Here is a 21,378-nt window from a genome sequence, read left to right on the forward strand (position 1 = left end):
CGTATAGTGTCAGTGTTTTTTTGTTCCTTAAGAAGAATCACATGGTGAGAAGTAACTGAAGCAAAGACACTCCTCACAGTGTTTTTACCTCTGCTTTTGGCAATGGATTGATCATGTCACTGTATTATCTGGGGTATATAACTATGCTAGTTTTATAGTTAACATTTAATAAAGAACATAAATATTCCTTATTCCTATGATTTTGAGCAGTTTATAATGAGACTTTTATGACTCTTCCCAAGATACAAACTTTTTTCTTTTTTTAAATCTGCTTCCTCTGGATGTTTTTTTTTCTGTCTGGCTTCAAATTCTGGCAAAGACCAGCTTTCTTGTTCTTCAATGAACAAGCTTCATATTCTTGTTATTGTATTGTATAGGACCAGTTAACACTATGGCATTGAAAAATGTGTTCAAACTTACCCTTAATAGTATTAATATGGTTTATAAATACATTTTCTTGGTTTTATTAAAAACATTTTGAGATAATGTGAATACTGTTTATATTTCTGACACCACCTTAATACATTGGAGATGGTGAGAGACATTCAGTTTATGATGCTGAAGGCATTCAAAAACTACATTTGAAATCTTAACTGTAGTGTCTTTTCCAGTCACAATGTGCTGCTTATTCATAACAAACCATAGAGCTCAGTGGCAGCAGTTTTCACTGGGATTCAGTTTTCATTTTTTCTTCCTTTGGTGGAAAACAGTAAAAACTGTCAGCTGGATTTATAGTAACTCTCATATCTTGCTTGATTATATTTTTTAAATGTCTACTGTTTTTTGATTGTCACAACACTTTGCATTCTGACATGTCAAAATGACTAATGCAATCAGTGTATCATATTCCTTGTTTTCGTTGTCGTCATAACTAGATTTATATTAAACTGTTTCAATATTAAATGTGATATCCACTGTCTTTGGATGTTTAAGTGGTCTTTATCTTAAGAAGCATCTATGTGAGAGTGCAAACACCTCTACATCCTGCTGAAAACCACAAAGGCAGAACAATGAACGATATACGAAGCAAAATGCATGAAGGTCAAGGTTAACAGGTCTCGGTGTAATGACTGCCTCATTCCTGTGTTCACAGCAGAAACAAAACTGAGCATAGGAATAGAATATTTTATAAAAGCATTTCTCTGCCTTGTTCTTTAACTTTGTTATTGCAATAACATGCTCCACTTAGACCCGATCAATTAGCCATTTTCACAGAATTTCCTCCTGTGTTTTCTCGGTCAATGTGATGATTACAGAACAATTCAGACTTTTCTTGTTTGCTGCATTATTCATATTTATCTAGATAATAAGACTGGTGTCAGTTTATCTCTGTATGTTGAGTCCAACAATATTATAGGCTGTCTTAGTGCAAAGGCTGGAAGCAGGGGGAAACAGCAAGCCTGCATAAATAGTGCAAAGCCTTCCAACAATCCCTAAACTATCTTACTATCATATTAGCTAGCAGGCTAGTCACTCATATTACCAAGAATCATCTGGGTCACATTCAAAGGCTGCATTTCAATCCACCTGTTTTCAATTTGCGCATTTAAAAAACCTGGAAATGCGGAACATTTTTTCAAAAAATCACAAAATATCACAAAAAAGTTTGTGCGCTTGGCTGAGGTGGAAGACTTGGTGTATCAGTAGAGGCTAAATGTGACCAAAGTGCAGTTCAAACAGACTAAGCAATTAAATCATTATGTACAGGAAAAATGTGACTTAAATCAGTGGAAGTTTGTGGTGCGCATGCTCTATGGTTATGGAAAACATCAGAGCAAATTTATAAACAGGTGTTGTTTGGATAAACTGACCACATATTGGGAATCTAAATGGTTACTTTATCACCTGAAAAAATATTAACAATTAATAAAATGGAATATCAACAGTCCTACACTGAAAATTACCACAGTTTTTAGCCTGTCGCATCAGATTTGCTGGGGAAATTATGCCATGTTGGGCATCCCGACCCATCCCAACAGGTGTTCGGCCCTCAGACTAGTGCATAGCTCTGGGTGGGCCTGAGTGGGCCAATCAGAAGGCTTCCTTTTTTGCTGGATCATCCAATGAATAGCAGTCAATGAGTACTGTTTCAAATCTGACTACGCAACCAATGAAAATAAGGCAGTTGTTGTCTCTTACTTCTTGTTTACCATATGATGATGTTGATAGGTCAGATTTTTTGAGTGGCACTGCATTTTGCAAATAACTAACCCTAACCTTTGAAAGCAGCCCCTCCTCTTTCACTGCGCTGCTGCACAGAGGACCAGAAGCCTACTGTCCATTAACTAGCTGTTTTTACTGTAGGTTAAGATGAAAACCATGGAGAAACAAAGCCTTGAGATGTCAGGAGCAGGAAGAAGAGAATTCAGCTCCAGCTCAGCCATCATTGTCAACCTAGATGCCTCCTCCTGCAACAGTTTCTCCTCAACAAGTTTCAAGTAGTAACAACACGTACGTGGCTGCTAAGTCAGCAGCTACAAGCTGTAATGTTACTGTTGAAAGACTCATTTCAGCTGTCAGTCAGACAAAAACTGCCATCAGGGATGACATACAGACTGAACTCTTTGCCCCTGCTCTCCTTTGAAACAGAACCAACTGAAGCGTTGGACTATAATGAAATAATGTCAGTGTTCAGCACCAAGCCCCATCATCTCCTGCTGTAACCATCAAACTAAGCTAATTTACAATTTCAGACTATAGTAGCCTGTTGCCTGTTTCAATATTATTGCTTATGGGGAATAATTTTTGCTGGGTTTACTACTGGATGCTGATGTTGCCGTGTCTGCCATCTGTGTGTGTGTGTGTGTCTGTGTGTCATCACTCTCTTAAGGGGGCTTAGCGCCCTCAGTTATATTTTTTGCCCCCTCTGTTTAAGCTTTATGTATCTATAGAAAAATAGCTAAAACAGCAAAATTATTGGCCAAAAAACGTGACTTCTGCTTAGCTGTTGTTTCAGAACCATGGACAGCGCTGTTTTGTGTCAGGCATGCAACATGATAAAAAAGTTGCTACATGGTTAAATCAGTAACTAATCTGGTGGCACTGCTACCAGTTTTGAATCCAGATGTCTCTACGGTACAGTGGTTGCCTGATTGTGATCTGATCTGATGGGGATTAGTGGGGTCTTGGTAACCACACCATGAGCATCATATTACCACATCGGTAATGTTGTAATCTTCCTGCCATTTTAGCTTTCTGACATGACAGTGCAATATTTATTGATGATATTTATAGTCTATATACTGTACACACAGTTTCTCAATGTCAAAGTGTAACATGATTATATTAAATTATTAGCTCATTAATGATACGAAAACACAAACACAGTACTGCATTTAGCACAAAATAGTGTAACAGTTTATTTATATTATGTTCCTCCATTTGTACAACATCCGTGAACCTCGCATCTTAAATATACTGGTTTCATTGTGAAAAATCATTTATGTATTAAGCAATCTAAAGATTATAAATGCACATGGTAGTTGCTTTGGAAGAAAACAAAGTAAGATTGTGGAGACATCCTGCTTGAAACCATACAAAGCAGAGTTTTCATCATACATATGACTGACTCTTAGCAAAGCATACAGAGATCTCATCTTCTGACTGCAGACCACAAGGGAAGCTATAAAAAGATTGTTAAATCACTGGGTTTGTAGCAACATGTACAAAAAACATGTAAAGAATAACAGATATTTCCTAGATGTAATATTCTATGTTATGTGCAGTCAATTTAATAAAATATTATGTGGTCTGTTTACATTGTCCATGGTGAAGGTTCTTCTTGGTAAAAGTAAGTGGTGCATCATGTTTTCAGATACAAAGTGATAGTAGAAATATGGCCTTAAACCTCTGACAACACTTAAAAAACATCAGACAGGAAGTAGTTTACTGCAACCCAAGTCTTTACACTAATTGCAAGTATTTGAAATTATGTGGACAAAACTTTTCCTCTTTTAAGAAAATCTACATTACTTCTTAAAGCAGATGTTAACAAAATGATATCTTACAGAAAAACAGAGTATTGAAACCTGTCCAGTTCTACTGCCTCACACTGGAGTACACACATTGACTCGAGGTGTCGTCCCTCTGCCTTCTCGGTCGGTTGACCTTGTGATCCCGTAAAGCAGCATAATGGAGGTTGTCTGCATCTTGATAAGCCTGGTAGCAAAAATATTAGAAAATGACAAAACAGTACATGAAACAAATGAGAAGTCCAAAATCACCTTTTGCTGTGCTATAAAATAAGTCTGGGTGGTAATTCAACCGTAGTGTTAATTTTGTTAAATATTTTTTTAATCTAGTCTTAGTCCTGTGTCAAATGTCCTTGTTAGTTTTCAACATATTTATTCAACCTCACCCTGTTTTTTTAGTAAAAGATAACCATTTAACTATTATAGTGTAGTTTTAGGCAATGAAAGCTGTCGACGTATTAGTCTTTTGTAGTCATCAGATTTTATTGAACATTTCAGTCAATCTAGTTGAGCCAAAAAATATCATTTTTGTCAAATTTATTTCACATAAGATTGTATCTTTTAATTTGCAGTTTCACATCAGCATCCCCCGGCATACACACACACACACACACACACTCCAGCATATAACCGACACTTGCGACACATACACACGCTCTCTCTCTCTCTCTCTCTCTCTCTCTCTCTCTCTCTCTCTCTCTCTCTCTCTCTCTCTCTCTCTCCCTCACACACATATTTGGATATTTCGATTGTAATTTAGAAAAAAAAGTCTATAATATTTTAATATTTTGTTTCCTTTTTTTGTCAACAAAAATGAAGAAAGATTTCGTAAAGTTTTTATTTTTAAACTACATTTTAGTCTTGTCTTTTTTCATTAACAATATTGCATGTTAATACTATTCAACAGTTCATTTAAATAGGTCATATTCACCTCTCCATTTGTTGGGGCGGAAGCTGAAATTCTTTCAGATTCTGTTGTGAAACAAAGAAAAAGCTTTTTATTTAAAGCCATAATCAGTGATAACAAGTTGCCAGATAGAAACCGTCCCAGTTACCTCCACATTGACATCCGTTTTTCTTCTTCATCATGCACACTGAGAAGGCCAGTAAAATAACCAGGATGGTGGTGAACGCCAAAGCTCCACTCAAGAAATACACAAGAGAATCAAGAGAGCCCACCTCATCTGCAGAAACACACATCAGGACACAGAACTCTCTAGTGTTGTGTTTGTATTAATTTAGATTTCAATTAGGGAGTAATCATAACTACTTCTCATATGAAACAACCTCTGCTAAAGTGTTACTCACCCTTTGGTTTGGTCCCGTTTCCAAACAGTATCTGTCCACATGAGGCGACAGCACAGTCGGTTACAGCATGAGAAAGATTCAGACTCATTGGCGAGTTGTAGACACAGGTGTCTGTTTGTGTGTAGTTCCTCTCACACTGATCATTCCTGCCTCCATGTGTGTATATGAGTCCTGGTTGAGATTCTTGAGAGTTTTTGAACCAGTAAACATTGTGTTCTCCATCATCACAGGTCCCAGTGTGTACTGTACAGTTCAGAGTCACAGAGCCTCCTGGCTGGATGCTCTCAGATGCCGACTGATAGACCAGAGCTTGTATGTTCAAACCTGAACCCTTTATATTGACAGTAATTCCCTCCGCAAATTCAAACTTGTATGAATAGCAACTTATGCAGTAGTAAGTAGCCGAGTCTGAAATACGTAAATCAGAAATTGTCAAGTGATTCTTACCGTTTTTAGTTTCCAATGTGAAGCGAGGATCATTCTTGAACTCGTTATGAAAAGTGCCTTTTGTATCATGTTTATAGAAGGTAGAGATGAGCCGTGGTTTCTGTCCCAGAGTTTGCTTATACCAGTAAAACATCGCTGCTACATCACCTTCATAGAAACATTGCAAAGTCACGTTGTCACCAACATTAGCTGATAAAAATCCACTCTCTTGGTGTACAGATAAGGACGATTTAGGATTAGTTGCCAGAGCTGAAGAGAAAAGAGACAAAGGAGATTTGCAATTAGTGCAATGATAGAAGTTTAATTTAATAACAAGATTGCAAGAAAATGTAGAAATTATATCAACAAAAATGTATATACATTTTAAGGATACAAAGGCAACAGCAAAACTTACCTGTTCTCCCCAAGAACAGACAAGTCAGAAATAAAGCAAACTTCAGAGATGTCATCGTGTTCAAAATATCTTGTTGAATGTAGAGAACCTCTAAATGTTCTCTACTCTTAGAGTGAAGACAATGTTTGATTGGCTAACAAGAAGTGAAACTGCATGTCCTATTTTGGAAACAATGAACACAGGTTCAGCGCCGCCTCCATTGTCAATTGGTTGGTTCCCAGACAAGACACATGGAGAGAGGTACCAGAACCACAATATAACTCTTAAGCCTGATGTTTAAAAATCACAAAAAAGGAATAACCTGCTGAAAAAAGTGCAGTTGAGTTATGCTCAAATAGAGTTCTCTAGTCCACAGATCGCTCACCTTCATTGGCCGGCATCAAGAGCAGTAAAAGTGTGAAGAGGTTTAAACTGGTATTTAGAGAGGACTTTGAGAGACAAATAAATACAAAAGACAAAGAGGCAGGATGTATAATCACACATTTCCCCTCAGGTAATTGTAGAATTGAGTGTAGGAAACTGAAATGAGGTGGATTAAGAGACTTGGTTGTTGAAATATTTGAAGAAGTACTGAATTGCTCTTTTGGTGCTGTATGAATGTCTATTACACTGACCCCAGTAAACACATCTTAACACTGCTGAGCTAGACACAAGTGCAAACCTTGGACCCCAAATTACATTGTGTGACTATGAAGATTTATTTTATGTACCCCAAAAGGATTGTTTGACAGTATAAAACCTTTTATCTGTGTAAAATGAAACATTAGGGAACTGAAAATTTAATAGAGGTTGGGCATCTAAAACAATTTGGCCAAGGGTAGGGTCAGGATTTTGGTTAGGTTGAACTAAGAAAGGCTGAAAGTAGCTCCACTCAATAGTTTTTTTAGTATTTTAGTATTTGCGGAGCTCAGTATATTATCTTTCCATCCACTGTCCCTCCTTCAAAAGAAGGAGGGACATTGTATTATTCAACATGAAATTACAACCTGACTCCAACAAATCACCTGTTCCATGAGTAGAATCGTCTCTCACACTTTATTCAACAGTGTGTTTTTTGAAAGTTATCACATATTTCAGTCAAAAGGTCAGTCTTCCCACCACAGAAGCGATAAAGGTGAATGCTGAGAGTTGGCTAGATTTAAAGATGCAACCTGCACTAATGTTTCTAGTTAGAAGAAGGTATTAGTGGATGTTTGTAAGGTTTCAATAACTGCAATACATGGCCATGTTTTTACTCTTATCTGATTGATCTTATTTGATTGATTATTGTTAAAAAAAGCTTTGCCTACAATGGCCCCCAACCAGTAGTTGTGGCTTCTTTGCTGAGGTGTTTCAGGTTAATGGGCTATTAAAGTGACAATTTGTTGATTTTCAATATTCCATGTATCAGTCATAGGTATGGCATGTCTATAATATCCATAATTGTTGCCTGCATTCTCTGCTGTGTGGACTGTGAGTCTTTGTTAGATGTTGTTGCCAATGGCAGCACATGAAGTGCCAGTGTGTGGGTCAACATGGGGCTTGAAACCTTGCTCAAAGAAAGAAAGAGTCATTGCTGACAGGAAGAAGAAGGCCCTGTGATGTTTAACCAAACCTTGTAAGAAAAGAACATTTTGTTTGCACTGGTTATTATGGCTGCAAATAGCTTACACTGCTGCTAGCAGTACATTTTATATATGCTGATGTAAATTATTTCAGCTGCTTCCCCTAAACACATGTACAGTGGCCTTGGTTTGGTTGATACAACAGTACGTGTAACACCTTCGTGTTGGCACAGCTGTCTGACAGGCAGAAATATGTTTTTTTTAGTAAAAGGACATCTAGTTGTATTTATTTATTGGGACAGTGTACAATTTTTAACATAAAAGATGCACGGCACCGGAGTTAGCCGTGCATCCGCTGTCCCCCACAATCAAAACATACAACAGCATAACAGTTCAGTGCAAAAAACACACAGAATACACCATACAAAATACAAAGCTACACACAACAGCACATCATATAATATACACCCACAATGTCAATTAGAAATTCATAATGTAAACTTGTCAAATTAAAAGCAAGACTACCTGCCCTTATGAGAAGACCATAGATGAAGTTTAGACTCAGTGGTCACAGAGCTGATTGGTCTTTAGTAGATTATATAATAAGAAGCTTATGCTAACAGCAAAGTCTTGAGGGTTTTTGGCAATACAGTTACACAGCACTATAAATGATATTGACAAAAACAATCTGATAACCAAGAATATACAGTATATTAATGTTATAGAGCTGTTAGGTGGAGATGTCTATTTATTAAATCATGTCACAGCTTTTTGGTGCTGCTTTGCTGATACAATCTACTGAAATGCTCTGGGCATTACAGTTAGACTGTGTGGCTGCTTTGCATGAAAACACTGTAGACTTCCTGTTTGAAACCACAAAGACAAAGAGAGCAGAGGGTCCTGCAGACGTACATGACTGGAGTATATCGAGAGTAAATCTTTTGACTGCCGACCACACAGAGGCTAAAAAAAAGATTCTTATATCTCTGGGTTTGTGATGTACAACACATTTACAGTTTCGGGTAAGACTGTATATCTGTGTGCTTTAGGTGAACTCTCACTATCTGACAGACAAATAGGAAATTACATGTTGGTAGGTCTTGTTGCCATCTTGCTGTGAGAAGGCCCAACGTGTTGTTTCTGAGGCTGTAACCATGTGGGGAATGAGTCACGTCCGCATCAGACAAACTTGATGTTTGCAATACCTTTCTGACTGCGTCCCTCCGACCAGTAACATTTGTAGCACAGGATATGTGAGATGGCGAACTACCTTAGTGTGGCAGAGCTTTATCTGCTTTTGAATTAGCATGTAACCACAAACATGGACCAAATAACGTTAAAGTTCAGTGCCTGAAACGTTTTGCTTTCACTTCCTCACTCTCACTCACTATCCTGCACACTCTCTGTAGCTTTCTCTTTCTCTTACTCAGTTTTAAAAGACATCTTAAGGTTCAGAAATGACCAAATGTTTATTTGTATGTCAAATAAGGGGAAAGACAGATAGAGAAAAACCACATCTTAAATATACATTATAGATAGATTGATAGGCAGACTTAGACTTAGTCATGTCAAGTGCAGCCAGGTTATTGCTTCACACTGGAGTAAACACACTCAGTCCCAGTGTCGTCCCTCTGTCTTCTTGACCTGCCGACCTTGTTCTCCCTTAAAGCAGCGTAATGGAGGTCGTCTGCATCTCTGTAACTCTGAAAATAAAGTATGAAGCAATCACCACATTAGTATACATCCTGCGTCTCATTATGTCTTATTTTAGGATGATTGTACTGAATTGTGTTCATCCCCTGTACATGTTATCATGCTGTAATATACAGTATATTGTTGTTGTAGTAGTACAACTCTAAGAACACTCACCTCTGGATCTGGAGTCGAGTCCACTGGAGATCTTTCTTGAGACTCTTGAGTTGTGAAAAAAGAACAAAAGCTTTTAAAATGCACTAAGCTGGTGATGGGAGGACAAATTTAAGACCTTTTAAAACTTATGATTTTATGTCTAATATATTTCTCAAACATGATGGAAAATGAACCATTGCACCATGATAGATATAAATCAATAAAGATCCAAATTAAAACCACTTCTTACTGTAACACAGACACCATTTAACAGTACAGTATAAAGTTTCTAACTTATGGCCTCTTTAGTTAATATTTTTGTTGACTGGCTCAGTTTCCTATGAATTGATAAATAAAAACTTGAAGTTCTAGTTGATAAAACATGAAAATATATTCCTACAGTATATGGAAGTAATCAGTGTGGTGGAATATGTTAACACTCTTGTCTTGATTTGATTGACTTTTTGTTTTTATCAACTTCCAATAGCTGTGCCTCCAATATTAAGTACATGAATACAAACTATCAACAGTAATAAATAACAGTTGGCCTACCTGTACGTTGGCAGCAGTTTTTGTTCATTGTATATGCTGCATATGCCAGGAAAACAATCAGGATGGTGGAGAATGCTAAAGCTCCAAACAAGAAGTAGACCAAGACAAAGTCCACTTCATCTGCAGATTCAGATGATAGGAGACATTACAGAGTTGTAGGAATATTGAGTGAGTAGAAATCATAACCACATATGAAACCACAGCTAGAAAGTTACTTACTGCCAATGTCCATCTTGGTCCCGTTTCCAAACACTATCTGTCCACATGAGGTGACAGCGCAGTAGTAGGTCCCAGTATGAGAAAGATCCAGACTCTTCATTGGCAAGTTGTAGACACAGGTGTGTGTTTGTGTGTTGTTGTTCCTCTCACACTGATCATTCCTGCCTCCATGTGTGTAAATGATTCCTGGATGAGATTCTTGAGAGTTTTTGAACCAGTAAACACTGTGTTCTCCATCATCACAGGTCCCAGTGTGTACTGTACAGTTCAGAGTCACAGAGCCTCCTGGCTGGATGCTCTCAGATTCCAACTGATGGACCGAAGCTTGGATGTTTAAACCTGAACCCTTTACATTGAGAGTAGTGCCCTCCAAAAATTCTAACTTGTATGAATAGCCAGCTACGCAGTAGTAAGTAGCCAAGTCTGAAATTTGCACATCTGAGATCTTCAAGTGATTTTTACCAGGGCTAGCTTCCAGTTCTAAGCGTGGATAGTTCTTAAATTCACCTTGAAAATTGCCATTTTTGTCATGTTTATAGAATTTAGACATCAACTTTGGTTTCTGTCCCAGAGTTTGTTTATACCAGTAGTAAAACATCACTGCAGCATCATCTTCATAGAAACATTCCAAAGTCACGTCTTCACCAACATTCACTGAATAAAAAGTCTTCTCTTGACGCACATACTTGGGTGATTTCAGATCATTCATCTGAGCTGAAGAGAAAAGAGATTCAGAATTCCACATTTAATTCCGTAATAAAAGTGTATCATAATGATTGCACGACATTTTTTTTAATTATATCAAAAACATTTAAAAATTAAACAACTTACCTAAAGTCCCAAAGAACAAACAAGTCAGATACAAAGCAATTGTCAGAGGTGTCATCGTGTTCAAAATGCTGCGCTGAAAGAATTAAATCTCAGGATGTTCTCTACTCTTCAGAGAGAAGACTCTGTTTGATTGGCTAGTGAGAAGGAACGCCTAATATCCACATGTGGAAACAGTGAAAACATTTTAAGTGCTGCCTTGAATGCAATGCATTAAGGAAGACCTGCAAGTTCAAACAGAGCTTTGGAGAGAAGTTTCACTCATCTGATTTCTGCTCTGTCATTCCATACATGCTATCAGGTTCTGTAATGTCCAGTTGCTATGAATGTGGGGAGTGGCTCTTAGAAAACTCACTAATCTTACTTTGCTACTTGCTCTAGTTAATGTTCTGTAATTGGTTGGTTTTTATTGAAATATATCATTTGGATACTTTCAGATTGTGCATTAATATTCAAAATTAAATATATATATATTAAATATTCAAAGTATTAAAAATAATGATTTTTTGTGATCGCCACACAACATCCCCGCAAATCAGTTGTGGCTTTTAAAGAAGCATTTTTCAGATTTTCAACTTCCTGTGTATTAGTAATGGGATGGTGTGTCTATAATAACCATAATCTTTGCTAAAGTGTTCTGCTTTGACTTTCACTCTGGACAGTGAGATTGTGTGAGATTATGTTGCCAGTGCCAAAGGTTGGTGTGTTGGTGTAACCTGATATTATGTTCATATTATGTAAACAAAGTAAATACAGTTAGCTTTTGTGGTTATCGTTAACATTGACTTGTTATATGAGGATGTTTATTGTGTTACCTGTTCTTACCCAAGCACACATGGCACAGTCATGGCCACCATTTGGTTGATATAGGAGTGAATGTAATGCCTGTATGTTGGCACAACTCTGGCAGGCAGAATTACCTGATTTCTATGGCTGGACATGATGAAAAGCTGGTGTACATGAACAGGTTTTGACAAAAACATTGACAATATTGGATGCCTCTAACCAAATGCACAGAGTTACTAGTTACTATTCTATTAGTTTTGGACATTTGAACCCTGTTTTAGTTCTCGAATATGACACAATATGGAAACTGGTCACAGAGCATCAGTAAAAAAAAGGTTTTAATCAAGTCTGGGCATTAGAGTTATACTGTGTGGATGCTTTGTATGAAAACACTGCAGAGACTTCCTGTTTAAAACCACAAAGAGAGCAGAGGGTCCTACTGAAGTACATGAAGTACACTGAGAGTGAATCTTTCGACTGCAGACCACACAGAAGCTAAAAAAAGATCCTCACATCTCTGGGTTTGTGATGTGTACTCTGCTAATTTACTGTAAACAACTTGTGAAGAACAATAGGCAGTATCAGTGCTAGAGTGTGTTCAGAATACACATATTGATGAGTATTGTCGCCAGCCTGCTGTGAGAGGGCCGGCTCTGATGTTTCTGAACATGCTACCACACCCAAGAGGAGTCTCGTCTGTACCAGACACACAGGATGTTAGCACAACAAGCTGAATGTGTCCCTCTGACTCTGAAATAGTGTTTCTGTCATATGATGATGGTTTTGCTTTGTAAAACATTGTGACATCATGCCTTTAACAGTGCAGCACTTAGAGACTGATACAGACGGCACAGTACTGACTTTGTTTTAATGTTCATTTTCCAGGCTTGCAAACTCTCTCTCGAATATCTGACTCCACAAACACCACAGAGATGTGTTGTGTGTGGTCGTGTGTTTGTACATTGTTAACTGCAGGTATAGTGAGAATGGAAATATGGCACCTTTGACAAAACAGATCACATCAAAGAACCCTGGCTCAACTGTAACTGAAAGAAAGTGTTTATTTGGTTATATTATATTCAGTTCATTCTTCTAGTCACACAGACACAAAGTACAAATGAAACATGTTCAGCTCTACTGTCTCACACCGGAGTAAACACATTCAGTCCTGGTGTCGTCCCTCTGCCGTCTTGACCTGCTGACCTTGTTCTCCCTTAAAGCAGCGTAATGGAGGTTATCTGCGTCTTGGTAGCCCTGGTAATTAAATATAAAACAGTGTTTGTCTCATTATTGATACAGACAAGCATTGAAAAAAGTAGATTAGATATAGAAAATTAGAGCACTTAAATACCTACCTCTGCATTTGGAGCTGCGGCAGCTGATGGTCTTGCTTGCGAGTCTAGTCATGAAAAAAACAACAAATTGTTTTTCAAAATTCCTTTTTAACTTAGTTATGAACCAGTTCTTCTGATTTATCGATCACTGAAATGTTACAGGCATGAAACTGCAGGGTCAGGCAGCACTTAAATATAAAAGCCAGATTTGAGTTTAAATATTAAACTTACATCAGTTTATTTAGGATACTGTTTTCATTTCAGAGCCTTATTTAAAAAAAAATATCGTTCTTGACTGGCTCATTTTTCCAGGATTTTTTGACTATAAATCTGAAGCAGAAGTGAACAGTTCAACACTGATGATGTTTGCAGCTGATGAAACATGAAATAAAAAATACACAGTATATTCTCATGGTATGTGCATGTTCTTCAATGTACAAATGAACATGTTAAAATCTAAATCTTTGCTAATGTCCACATTGCTGCCCTTCAATATCACGTTCATTACACACTCCAAATATAAGGAACTGCAGTTTAGCCTACCTGTGCATTGGCAGCTGTTTGTCTTGAACATTGTATATACTGTGTAAGCCAGGAAAACAACCAGGATGGTGGTGAGTGCCAAAGCTCCACTCAAGATACACACCAAGACAAGAGAGTCTTCCTCATCTGCAGATCCAATTAGGAGACATTACAGTTTTCTTTCTTTGTTCATCAAATTTGATTATAAAGTTTCCTCCACTACTTAACAAATGAGGCCACCTTTGCTACAAAGGTACTTACGCTCAAAATCCAATGTGGTCCCGTTTCCAAACAGTATCTGTCCACATGAGGCGACAGCACAGTAGTACGTCCCAGCATGAGAAACATTCAGACTCTTCATCAGCAAGTTGTAGACACAGGTGTGTGTTTGTGTGTCACACTGATCATTCCTGCCTCCATGTGTGTAAATGATTCCTGGATGAGATTCTTGAGAGTTTTTGAACCAGTAAACACTGTGTTCTCCATCATCACAGGTCCCAGTGTGTACTGTACAGTTCAGAGTCACAGAGCCTCCTGGCTGGATGCTCTCAGATTCCGACTGATGGACTGAAGCTTGGATGTTTAAACCTGAACCCTTTACACCGACAATAATGCTCTCTAAAAATTCATACACATATGAATAGCCAGCTACGCAGTAGTAAGTAGCCGAGTCTGAAATTTGCACATTTGTGATCTTCAAGTGATTTTTACGCGGGCTAGCTTCCAGTCCTAAGCGTGGATAGTTCTTAAATTCACCTTGAAAATTGCCATTTGGATCATGTTTATAGAATTTAGACATCAGCTTTGGTTTCTGTCCCAGAGTTTGTTTATACAAGTAAAACATCACTGCAGCATCATCTTTATAGAAACATTCCAAAGTCACGTCTTCACCAACATTAACTGATTCAAAGTGTAAAGATGATGATGTATTCAGAGATGTAATAGGAGCTGAAGAGAAAATGGAGACCAAGCAAATACACAGTTAACTTTACACCATGACAGGGAGCATATTGTAACATACATAATGTGTGACAGAACAAATAAAAAATATCGATATATAAAGGAAACCAAATGTAAAAGATGCAGCTTACCCATTCTCCCCAAGAGCAGACATGTCACATACAAAGCAAAAACTGGAGATGTCATTTTGTTGTAACCACCATGATCATTGGAGAGAATCTCTATACGTCCTCTACTTTTCAGAGGAACAAGTGTGTTTGATTGGCCAATCAGAAAAGACTCTGTTAAAGTAACATTGATTGCATGTTCAGTGCCTCCTACAGTTTTCATGTTTAGTCTAGAAAGGACTGATTCCAAGAGGGCAGAGTTGCGAGTTCAGTTTTTTACACATGACTGTGAACATCATCTTCCAAAGTTAATGTGGTTGAATATGCATGAATGTACATGAGAAAACTATGGGATCATCTGCTGTATAAATGAAGGAGCCTTCTTACTTTTAGCTTAGTTTTTTCAGTCTTAAGATAAGACTGTATAAAACTGGTTATGGCAACTCTGACCATTAACACCGCTCTTCTTGACCTTTCTCCCATCACTGTTCGGTATTTGCAGACCTGCTGTTTCTTACTGATTTCATAGGACACATATAATATGTGTGTTTTCTCCCTGACACCAAGTTGATAAATTTAAACTTAAAACTTATCAGAGTGTTTTTATTCATTGGTTAGAATCTGTGATGTTACAAAAGACACATTTTAGCAATAATGGAAAGGTTGAAAATAAGATTTAAAATTGACCTCTGACCTCCTTATAGTAGCCTGTTTATAATATTCTTTCTTACGGACAGTTTTATTGATGGTATAGATGAAGTTGTGCTCATTTGTGTTGTGTTGTATTTATAATGTGCTGCAAGAAATGTAGTACATCATCAATCAATCAATCAATCAATCAATCTTTATTTATATAGCGCCATATCACAACAGAAGTCATCTCAAGGCACTTTTCACATAGAGCAGGTCAAGACCGTACTCTTTAATTTACAGAGACCCAACAGTTCCCCCATGAGCAAGCACTTGGCGACAGCGGTAAGGAAAAACTCCCCTTTAACGGGTAGAAACCTCAAGCAGACCCCGGCTCTTGGTGGGCGGCCATCTGCTTTGACCGGTTGGGTTAAGAGAGAGAAAAAGAGAGGGAAAGGGGGAGGGGGGACAGAAGAAAAACAATGACAACAACAAACAACAACAAGCACAAGCAGCAACAGCCAGGGAAGGATGCCATCAGGACTGTGAAGGACCGCGAAGGTTCGGCCCGGGAGTCAGGTTTTTCTGTGAGATGAGAAAGCACAAAAAACTCCGGGGAAGAAGCAAAGTTAGTGACATGCATTGATGTTACATGAATGCATACAGATGGAGAGGAGGAGGAGGAGAGAGGAGCTCAGTGCATCATGGGAAGTCCCCCAGTAGTCTAGGCCTATAGCAGCATAACTAAGGGCTGATCCAAGGCGAGCCTGGTCGGCCCTAACTATAAGCTTTATCAAAAAGGAAAGTTTTAAGCCTACTCTTAAACATAGAGAGGGTGTCTGCACCCCGGACTGAATCCGGTAGATGGTTCCATAGAAGAGGAGCCTGATAGCTGAAGGCTCTGCCTCCCATTCTACTTTTAAAGACTGTAGGGACCACCAGTAAGCCTGCATACTGGGAGCGCAGTGTTCTAGTGGGATAATACGGTATTATGAGCTCTTCAAGATATGATGGTGCCTGACCATTAAGGGCTTTGTAAGTTAGGAGAAGGATTTTAAATTCTATTCTAGATTTTACAGGAAGCCAATGTAGTGAAGCTAAAATGGGAGAAATGTGGTCTCTTTTTCTAGTTTTAGTCAATACACGTGCAGCTGTGTTCTGGACCAGCTGGAGAGTCTTTAGAGACTTGTTAGGGCAGCCTGATAATAAGGAATTGCAATAATCCAGCCTAGAAGTAACAAATGCGTGAACTAGTTTTTCTGCATCTTTTAGGGACAGGATGTGCCTGATTTTTGTGATATTACGTAAGTGAAAAAAGGCAGTCCTTGAAATTTGATTTATGTGGGAGTTAAAGGACATATCCTGATCAAAGATAACTCCCAGATTCCTTACGGTGGTGCTGGAGGCCAGGGTAATGCCATCCAGAGCAGCTTTATCATTAGATAATGTGTTTCTAAGGTGTTTAGGGCCAAGCACAATAACTTCAGTTTTCTCTGAATTTAGTAGTAGAAAATTGCAGGTCATCCAGGTCTTTATGTCGTTAAGGCATGTTTGGAGTTTGTTTAACTGATTGGGTTCATCTGGCTTCATTGATAAATATAATTGGGTATCGTCTGCGTAACAATGAAAATTTATGGAGTGTTTCCTAATAATATTACCTAAAGGAAGCATATATAAGGTGAATAGAATTGGTCCAAGTACAGAACCTTGTGGAACTCCGTGTCTAACTTTTGCCTTCACGGAGGATTCATCATTCACATGTACAAACTGAAATCGGTCTGATAAATAGGACTTAAACCAGGTTAATGCAGTTCCTTTAATGCCAATTAAATGTTCCAGTCTCTGCAAAAGGATTTGATGGTCAATTGTGTCAAATGCAGCACTAAGATCTAACAGGACAAGTATGGAGACAAATCCTTTGTCTGATGCAGTTAGGAGGTCATTTGTGACTTTCACCAGTGCTGTTTCTGTGCTATGATGCGCTCTAAATCCTGACTGAAAATCCTCAAATAAACTATTGTTATGTAGAAAGTCACATAACATTTTCAATCATAAATGATTGAAAATGCCAGCTTGGTTGTGTGAACAGTAAGAAAGTTGATCTCCTTCATTATGCAAATTATGCTTCTAATGCTGACAGCAGCAGAAAATATTTCATTAAATATCATGAAATACTGTGATATTATATGGCAGCCATATTGCCCACCACTTTAGTACAGTTTCTAATGTAAAAAGTAGTAAAGGAACCACTGGAAATGTTCCTGTATGTTCTGTTCAATGTGACTTTATCCACTACTTCAACTTCTTTAACCAGAAAAACCTCATGTAGTTCGACTTGTGGACCTGCATAATATGTCCACTTCCTCAAAACATTGCAAAATTGGGAGTTTCCTAAAAAGCAAAGCTTTGGGTCAAGTTTGGGCCGGAGTTTTAGGGAACTGAAATAGTGAAACTGTGCAACGGTTATGGATGATTGAAACTTTTTGTTTGTTATTTATAGAAGAAGAAAACAGACTGGAATGACAGTTTCACTCAGAGCACTCTTCTGTAAATACATCTCAATACTTTGAGTGGAAAGTATGTAAAAATCCTTTCAGTCATTTGTTTTCTGCACCTTGGACATGATGCTTGTTTCACAGTCCCGTGAGATTGGGCTCACTGAGTTGTAAGACGCTGTGACCTGAATGCTACAGGCCACTCTTCCTGTGTTAGAGCTAGGGACTTGTGTTTCCACCAATGGAAACTTATTCTCTGTACTTCACACCACCTTCACCGCAAGAGTGAAAGGTAAACGGTGAGAGCCGGCTAGATAAAAAGGTGCAACCTCTGCTGACGTTTCTGGTAGAAGAAGGTATTAATAGAACATAGGGGATTTTCATGAGCCTGCTTTGTCTAAATCTGCCTCCATATTGTTTCTACGAAGAGGTTTCTCTGTGTGACTGAGGAACACTTTCAGAATGTATTTTATCCAAAAACACTGCAAACACATTTTGCTAAAATGTTTTATTGTCTTTATTTCCATATTATTTACATTTATTCTTGTGAATTGTTGACAAGCAAAGTTGTACTTCACTATTTTTTACTCTTTATTTTAGAGTACACACAAACACTCTCCACATTGTCCTCTCGGTGGTGTCGTTCACTGTTCCTGTTCAGACTCAGAGCAGCATAATGGAGATTGTTTGCATCTTGGCTCTGGTAATGACAAATAAACAATAGGAAATAATGAAAGAAATATAAGTGGAACAAATATGATGGTTGTTTCTATAGGAATGAATTTGGCTTTTCATTATACATTCATTTCACCTACCGCAACGTCAGAGGCTGCAGAACATGTCAGATGAGAAACAGTTCCTGTGAATCAGAATAGAGGAATGATCAAGCCAGGTCAACACGGCAACATTTTGAAAACCTTGATTTTGAAAATCTTACCATGGCAGACAGAGCACAGGTTTTTCTTCAACATGTGCACAATGAAAACCAAGACAAGGAGCACAATAATGAAAACTGCCAATGCCACACTCAGACAATACACCAGGAGAATGGAAACTCCTAACATGCAATCAAGAGAAGAGATACATCAAATCCCATTTCATATACAAGAGTTCATTCATGACTTCTTCAAAATGGAAAAAAAACAATGTTATGCAACATCAGCTGCCACCACATACCTGCAATCTCGATTTCTGTTCCATTTCCGAAAACAATCTCCCCACAGGAGGACAGAGCACAGTAGTAGATCCCAGCATCAGAGGAGCTCACAGACTTTATAGAAAGGTTTAAAGTGCAACTTTTTGTGACAGACTCTTCATTGGAGATGTTCTTGCATTGTCCTGTTCTGGGGTATATGACTGCAGGCTGAGACGCACCATGTCTGAACCAGTAGAAGCTCTGCTCCCCTACACATGGTTTGGCATGTACTGTGCAGCTCAAATTTGCAGAGTCTCCTGACTGAAGTGGCTGTAATGATGGCTGATGGACAGCAGCTTGGATGTTGGACAGTGATGTTTTGACATGAAGGAAAGCTCCTTGTCCAAATTCAATTGCGTTGAATGCTAAAATCCCACAGTAATATGTAGCTGAATCCGACAGGCGAAGGTCTGTGATTATAAGATGATTGATACTTTCTCCACTTTTTGCAAGAACTTGAAACCTCTCCTTAAACTCGGGGGAGATCTCTGCTTCTGTCCTATGCTTCATCCGTGATGATATGAGCTGAGGTTTACCTCCCAATGTTTGCTGGTACCAGAAGATAAAAGTTACAGAATTTTCCTGACAGAGGCATTGCAAAGTAATATTTCCCCCAACTTTGGCTGTTTTGACACCACTATCCTGAATTACACTTGAGATCTTGTGAACAGCCGGTACATGACCTGCATAAAGAAACAAAATATATGAATTATACTTTCAAAACCACAAAATCCCTCAAAATTATATTCCTACAAGTAGAAATGGTGAGAAAAAGTGTAAAATACTCACATAATTGACTGAGAAATACAAGTAGAATGCAAAGTGGCATCATCTCTGAAGCTCTGCAGTCTGTGTGCTGTGTTTTGACGAATGCACCCAACTCTTATAGGAGACGAAGGCTGTTTGTGATTGGCTAAGGTGACTGGTTTGGTCTAGAGTCAGACTTGCGATTTGTTTTTTTCCAAAAGATCAATGTGATCAGGTGACCAGAGGTGTAATTGGTGCTGGTCGAGTTTGTTTGGGTATATTCTTGTTGCTGTACACTGGAGGACAGCAGGTGTGACAACATGCTTGTATACTATGAAAAGGAAATTCCCTTAAGTCCATTTTTGAATGGAGGCGTGGAGGTTGGGTGTTTCACAATATACACTGTGCTTAGAGGTGATTTATTTCCATTTGGAAAAACATGCGGTATTCTTCAGTCATGACACAGGTTTGTTCTGTTTGTTAGATTTAGGTGTGCATATATGATTATTTATAGGATTACTAGGATTACTTATTACCACCAGTGGTGAAAGATCAAAGTGACTTTATCTATTTGAGGCATTATATTATGTATAATGGTTATCACTAAATGCCAAATGCAGTATTCAAAAAATCTCTGCAAGTAGAAAGAAGAAGAAGGTTAAGATAAAAAAAAGGGAAGAAAAGGAAGCAAGCGCTAACCTCAGAGCCTGCACTCTGAGATAGCCTCACTTCCATTCCTATTCTATACACACAATTATATGTAGGCATATCACACTCTGGGCCCTATTTTAATGATCTAAAGCGCACGGTCTGAAGCGCAATTGCATTTAGGGTGTGTCCAAATCCACTTTTGCTATTTTAACGGCGGAAAAATGGTCAAAGGGGCTCAAAGGGGTTGTCCTTATTAATCATGGATGTGTTTTCGGCGTAACATGCAATAAACCAATCACAGTGTCATCTCCCATTCCCTTTCAGAGCCAGGTGCGCTTGCACCTTGGCGGATTGCTATTATGATGGCGCATTTGCCGCGTAGTAAGAAGGAACACTTCTCTGCAGTGGAAACAGATCTGCTTGTGCGCAAAGTGAAAGTGCATGATCCATAACGAGTACACTGGCCTCTGCTGCTCCTGGACCCTCCTATGGTCAGCCACAGACCACCAGTTTAAGATCCTGTTCATTAATTTGTTGCAAATTTATCTTCGTTTGGTTTTTGAAAAGGTTTATTTTTTTAATTACAGCTCTAGTTTCTTTAAAATTGTTTTGTTCAGTCATGGAGTAACAGGTCAAATCAGCGGGGTTTTAATTGTTGAAAGTATGGAAACCTGATCACTGTACTCTCAGAAATGTCAGAATATTTGTTAAATATTGTTCAAAAATTGAATCACTAATTTTAATCATGTAAATAATAATTAACACAATTATTAGGACTTGATCAGCTCTCCAAGGTCCTGATCCTGCCGCTGGCAGCAGCTAGAAGCTGTGCAGATTTAT

At 38.3% G+C, this 21,378-nt stretch overlaps 4 protein-coding genes across 4 annotated transcripts; all 4 read right to left on the bottom strand.

The window, feature by feature from the left end:
* Positions 1-3,356: 3,356 nt before the first annotated feature.
* On the bottom strand, positions 3,357-6,242 carry LOC137174873 (uncharacterized). The gene is made up of 5 exons (XM_067580376.1): positions 6,121-6,242; positions 5,280-5,975; positions 5,027-5,155; positions 4,903-4,943; positions 3,357-4,158 (listed from the first exon to the last, which is right to left on the bottom strand). The coding sequence occupies exons 1-5, from the start codon at positions 6,173-6,175 to the stop codon at positions 4,039-4,041; spliced, it is 1,041 nt and encodes a 346-aa protein (XP_067436477.1). The 5' UTR covers positions 6,176-6,242; the 3' UTR covers positions 3,357-4,038.
* Positions 6,243-8,031: 1,789 nt separating this feature from the next.
* On the bottom strand, positions 8,032-11,225 carry LOC137174404 (immunoglobulin kappa light chain-like). The gene is made up of 5 exons (XM_067579654.1): positions 11,115-11,225; positions 10,284-10,997; positions 10,065-10,184; positions 9,534-9,577; positions 8,032-9,367 (listed from the first exon to the last, which is right to left on the bottom strand). The coding sequence occupies exons 1-5, from the start codon at positions 11,167-11,169 to the stop codon at positions 9,248-9,250; spliced, it is 1,053 nt and encodes a 350-aa protein (XP_067435755.1). The 5' UTR covers positions 11,170-11,225; the 3' UTR covers positions 8,032-9,247.
* A 1,713-nt stretch (positions 11,226-12,938) lies between these two features.
* Positions 12,939-14,911, bottom strand: LOC137174355 (uncharacterized). Its single transcript, XM_067579587.1, has 5 exons — positions 14,845-14,911; positions 14,015-14,701; positions 13,775-13,900; positions 13,253-13,296; positions 12,939-13,151 (listed from the first exon to the last, which is right to left on the bottom strand). Exons 1-5 carry the CDS (start codon positions 14,897-14,899, stop codon positions 13,032-13,034), a joined length of 1,032 nt encoding a protein of 343 aa, XP_067435688.1. The 5' UTR covers positions 14,900-14,911; the 3' UTR covers positions 12,939-13,031.
* A 3,535-nt stretch (positions 14,912-18,446) lies between these two features.
* Positions 18,447-19,988, bottom strand: LOC137174275 (uncharacterized). The gene is made up of 5 exons (XM_067579458.1): positions 19,930-19,988; positions 19,122-19,823; positions 18,883-19,002; positions 18,761-18,804; positions 18,447-18,645 (listed from the first exon to the last, which is right to left on the bottom strand). The coding sequence occupies exons 1-5, from the start codon at positions 19,970-19,972 to the stop codon at positions 18,523-18,525; spliced, it is 1,032 nt and encodes a 343-aa protein (XP_067435559.1). The 5' UTR covers positions 19,973-19,988; the 3' UTR covers positions 18,447-18,522.
* Between the last annotated feature and the right edge of the window lie 1,390 nt (positions 19,989-21,378).

The sequence above is a fragment of the Thunnus thynnus genome, chromosome 22, assembly GCF_963924715.1.
Source record: "Thunnus thynnus chromosome 22, fThuThy2.1, whole genome shotgun sequence".
Lineage (NCBI taxonomy): Eukaryota > Metazoa > Chordata > Actinopteri > Scombriformes > Scombridae > Thunnus > Thunnus thynnus.

Coding starts and splice junctions, on each gene's coding strand:
- LOC137174873 (XM_067580376.1), bottom strand. CDS start 6,175: ATGACATCTCTGAAGTTTGCTTTATTTCTGACTTGTCTGTTCTTGGGG. Junction 5,156..5,279: donor AAACGGGACCAAACCAAAGG/GTGAGTAACACT, acceptor GTGTTTCTGCAG/ATGAGGTGGGCTCTCTTGAT. Junction 4,944..5,026: donor AAACGGATGTCAATGTGGAG/GTAACTGGGACG, acceptor GTTTCACAACAG/AATCTGAAAGAATTTCAGCT.
- LOC137174404 (XM_067579654.1), bottom strand. CDS start 11,169: ATGACACCTCTGACAATTGCTTTGTATCTGACTTGTTTGTTCTTTGGG. Junction 10,998..11,114: donor TTTGTTCTTTGGGACTTTAG/GTAAGTTGTTTA, acceptor TTTTCTCTTCAG/CTCAGATGAATGATCTGAAA. Junction 9,368..9,533: donor ACTCGACTCCAGATCCAGAG/GTGAGTGTTCTT, acceptor CTTTATTTTCAG/AGTTACAGAGATGCAGACGA.
- LOC137174355 (XM_067579587.1), bottom strand. CDS start 14,899: ATGACATCTCCAGTTTTTGCTTTGTATGTGACATGTCTGCTCTTGGGG. Junction 13,901..14,014: donor GACCACATTGGATTTTGAGC/GTAAGTACCTTT, acceptor TTGGATCTGCAG/ATGAGGAAGACTCTCTTGTC. Junction 13,152..13,252: donor CCGCAGCTCCAAATGCAGAG/GTAGGTATTTAA, acceptor TTTAATTACCAG/GGCTACCAAGACGCAGATAA.
- LOC137174275 (XM_067579458.1), bottom strand. CDS start 19,972: ATGATGCCACTTTGCATTCTACTTGTATTTCTCAGTCAATTAT. Junction 19,003..19,121: donor AACAGAAATCGAGATTGCAG/GTATGTGGTGGC, acceptor ATTGCATGTTAG/GAGTTTCCATTCTCCTGGTG. Junction 18,646..18,760: donor CTGCAGCCTCTGACGTTGCG/GTAGGTGAAATG, acceptor TGTCATTACCAG/AGCCAAGATGCAAACAATCT.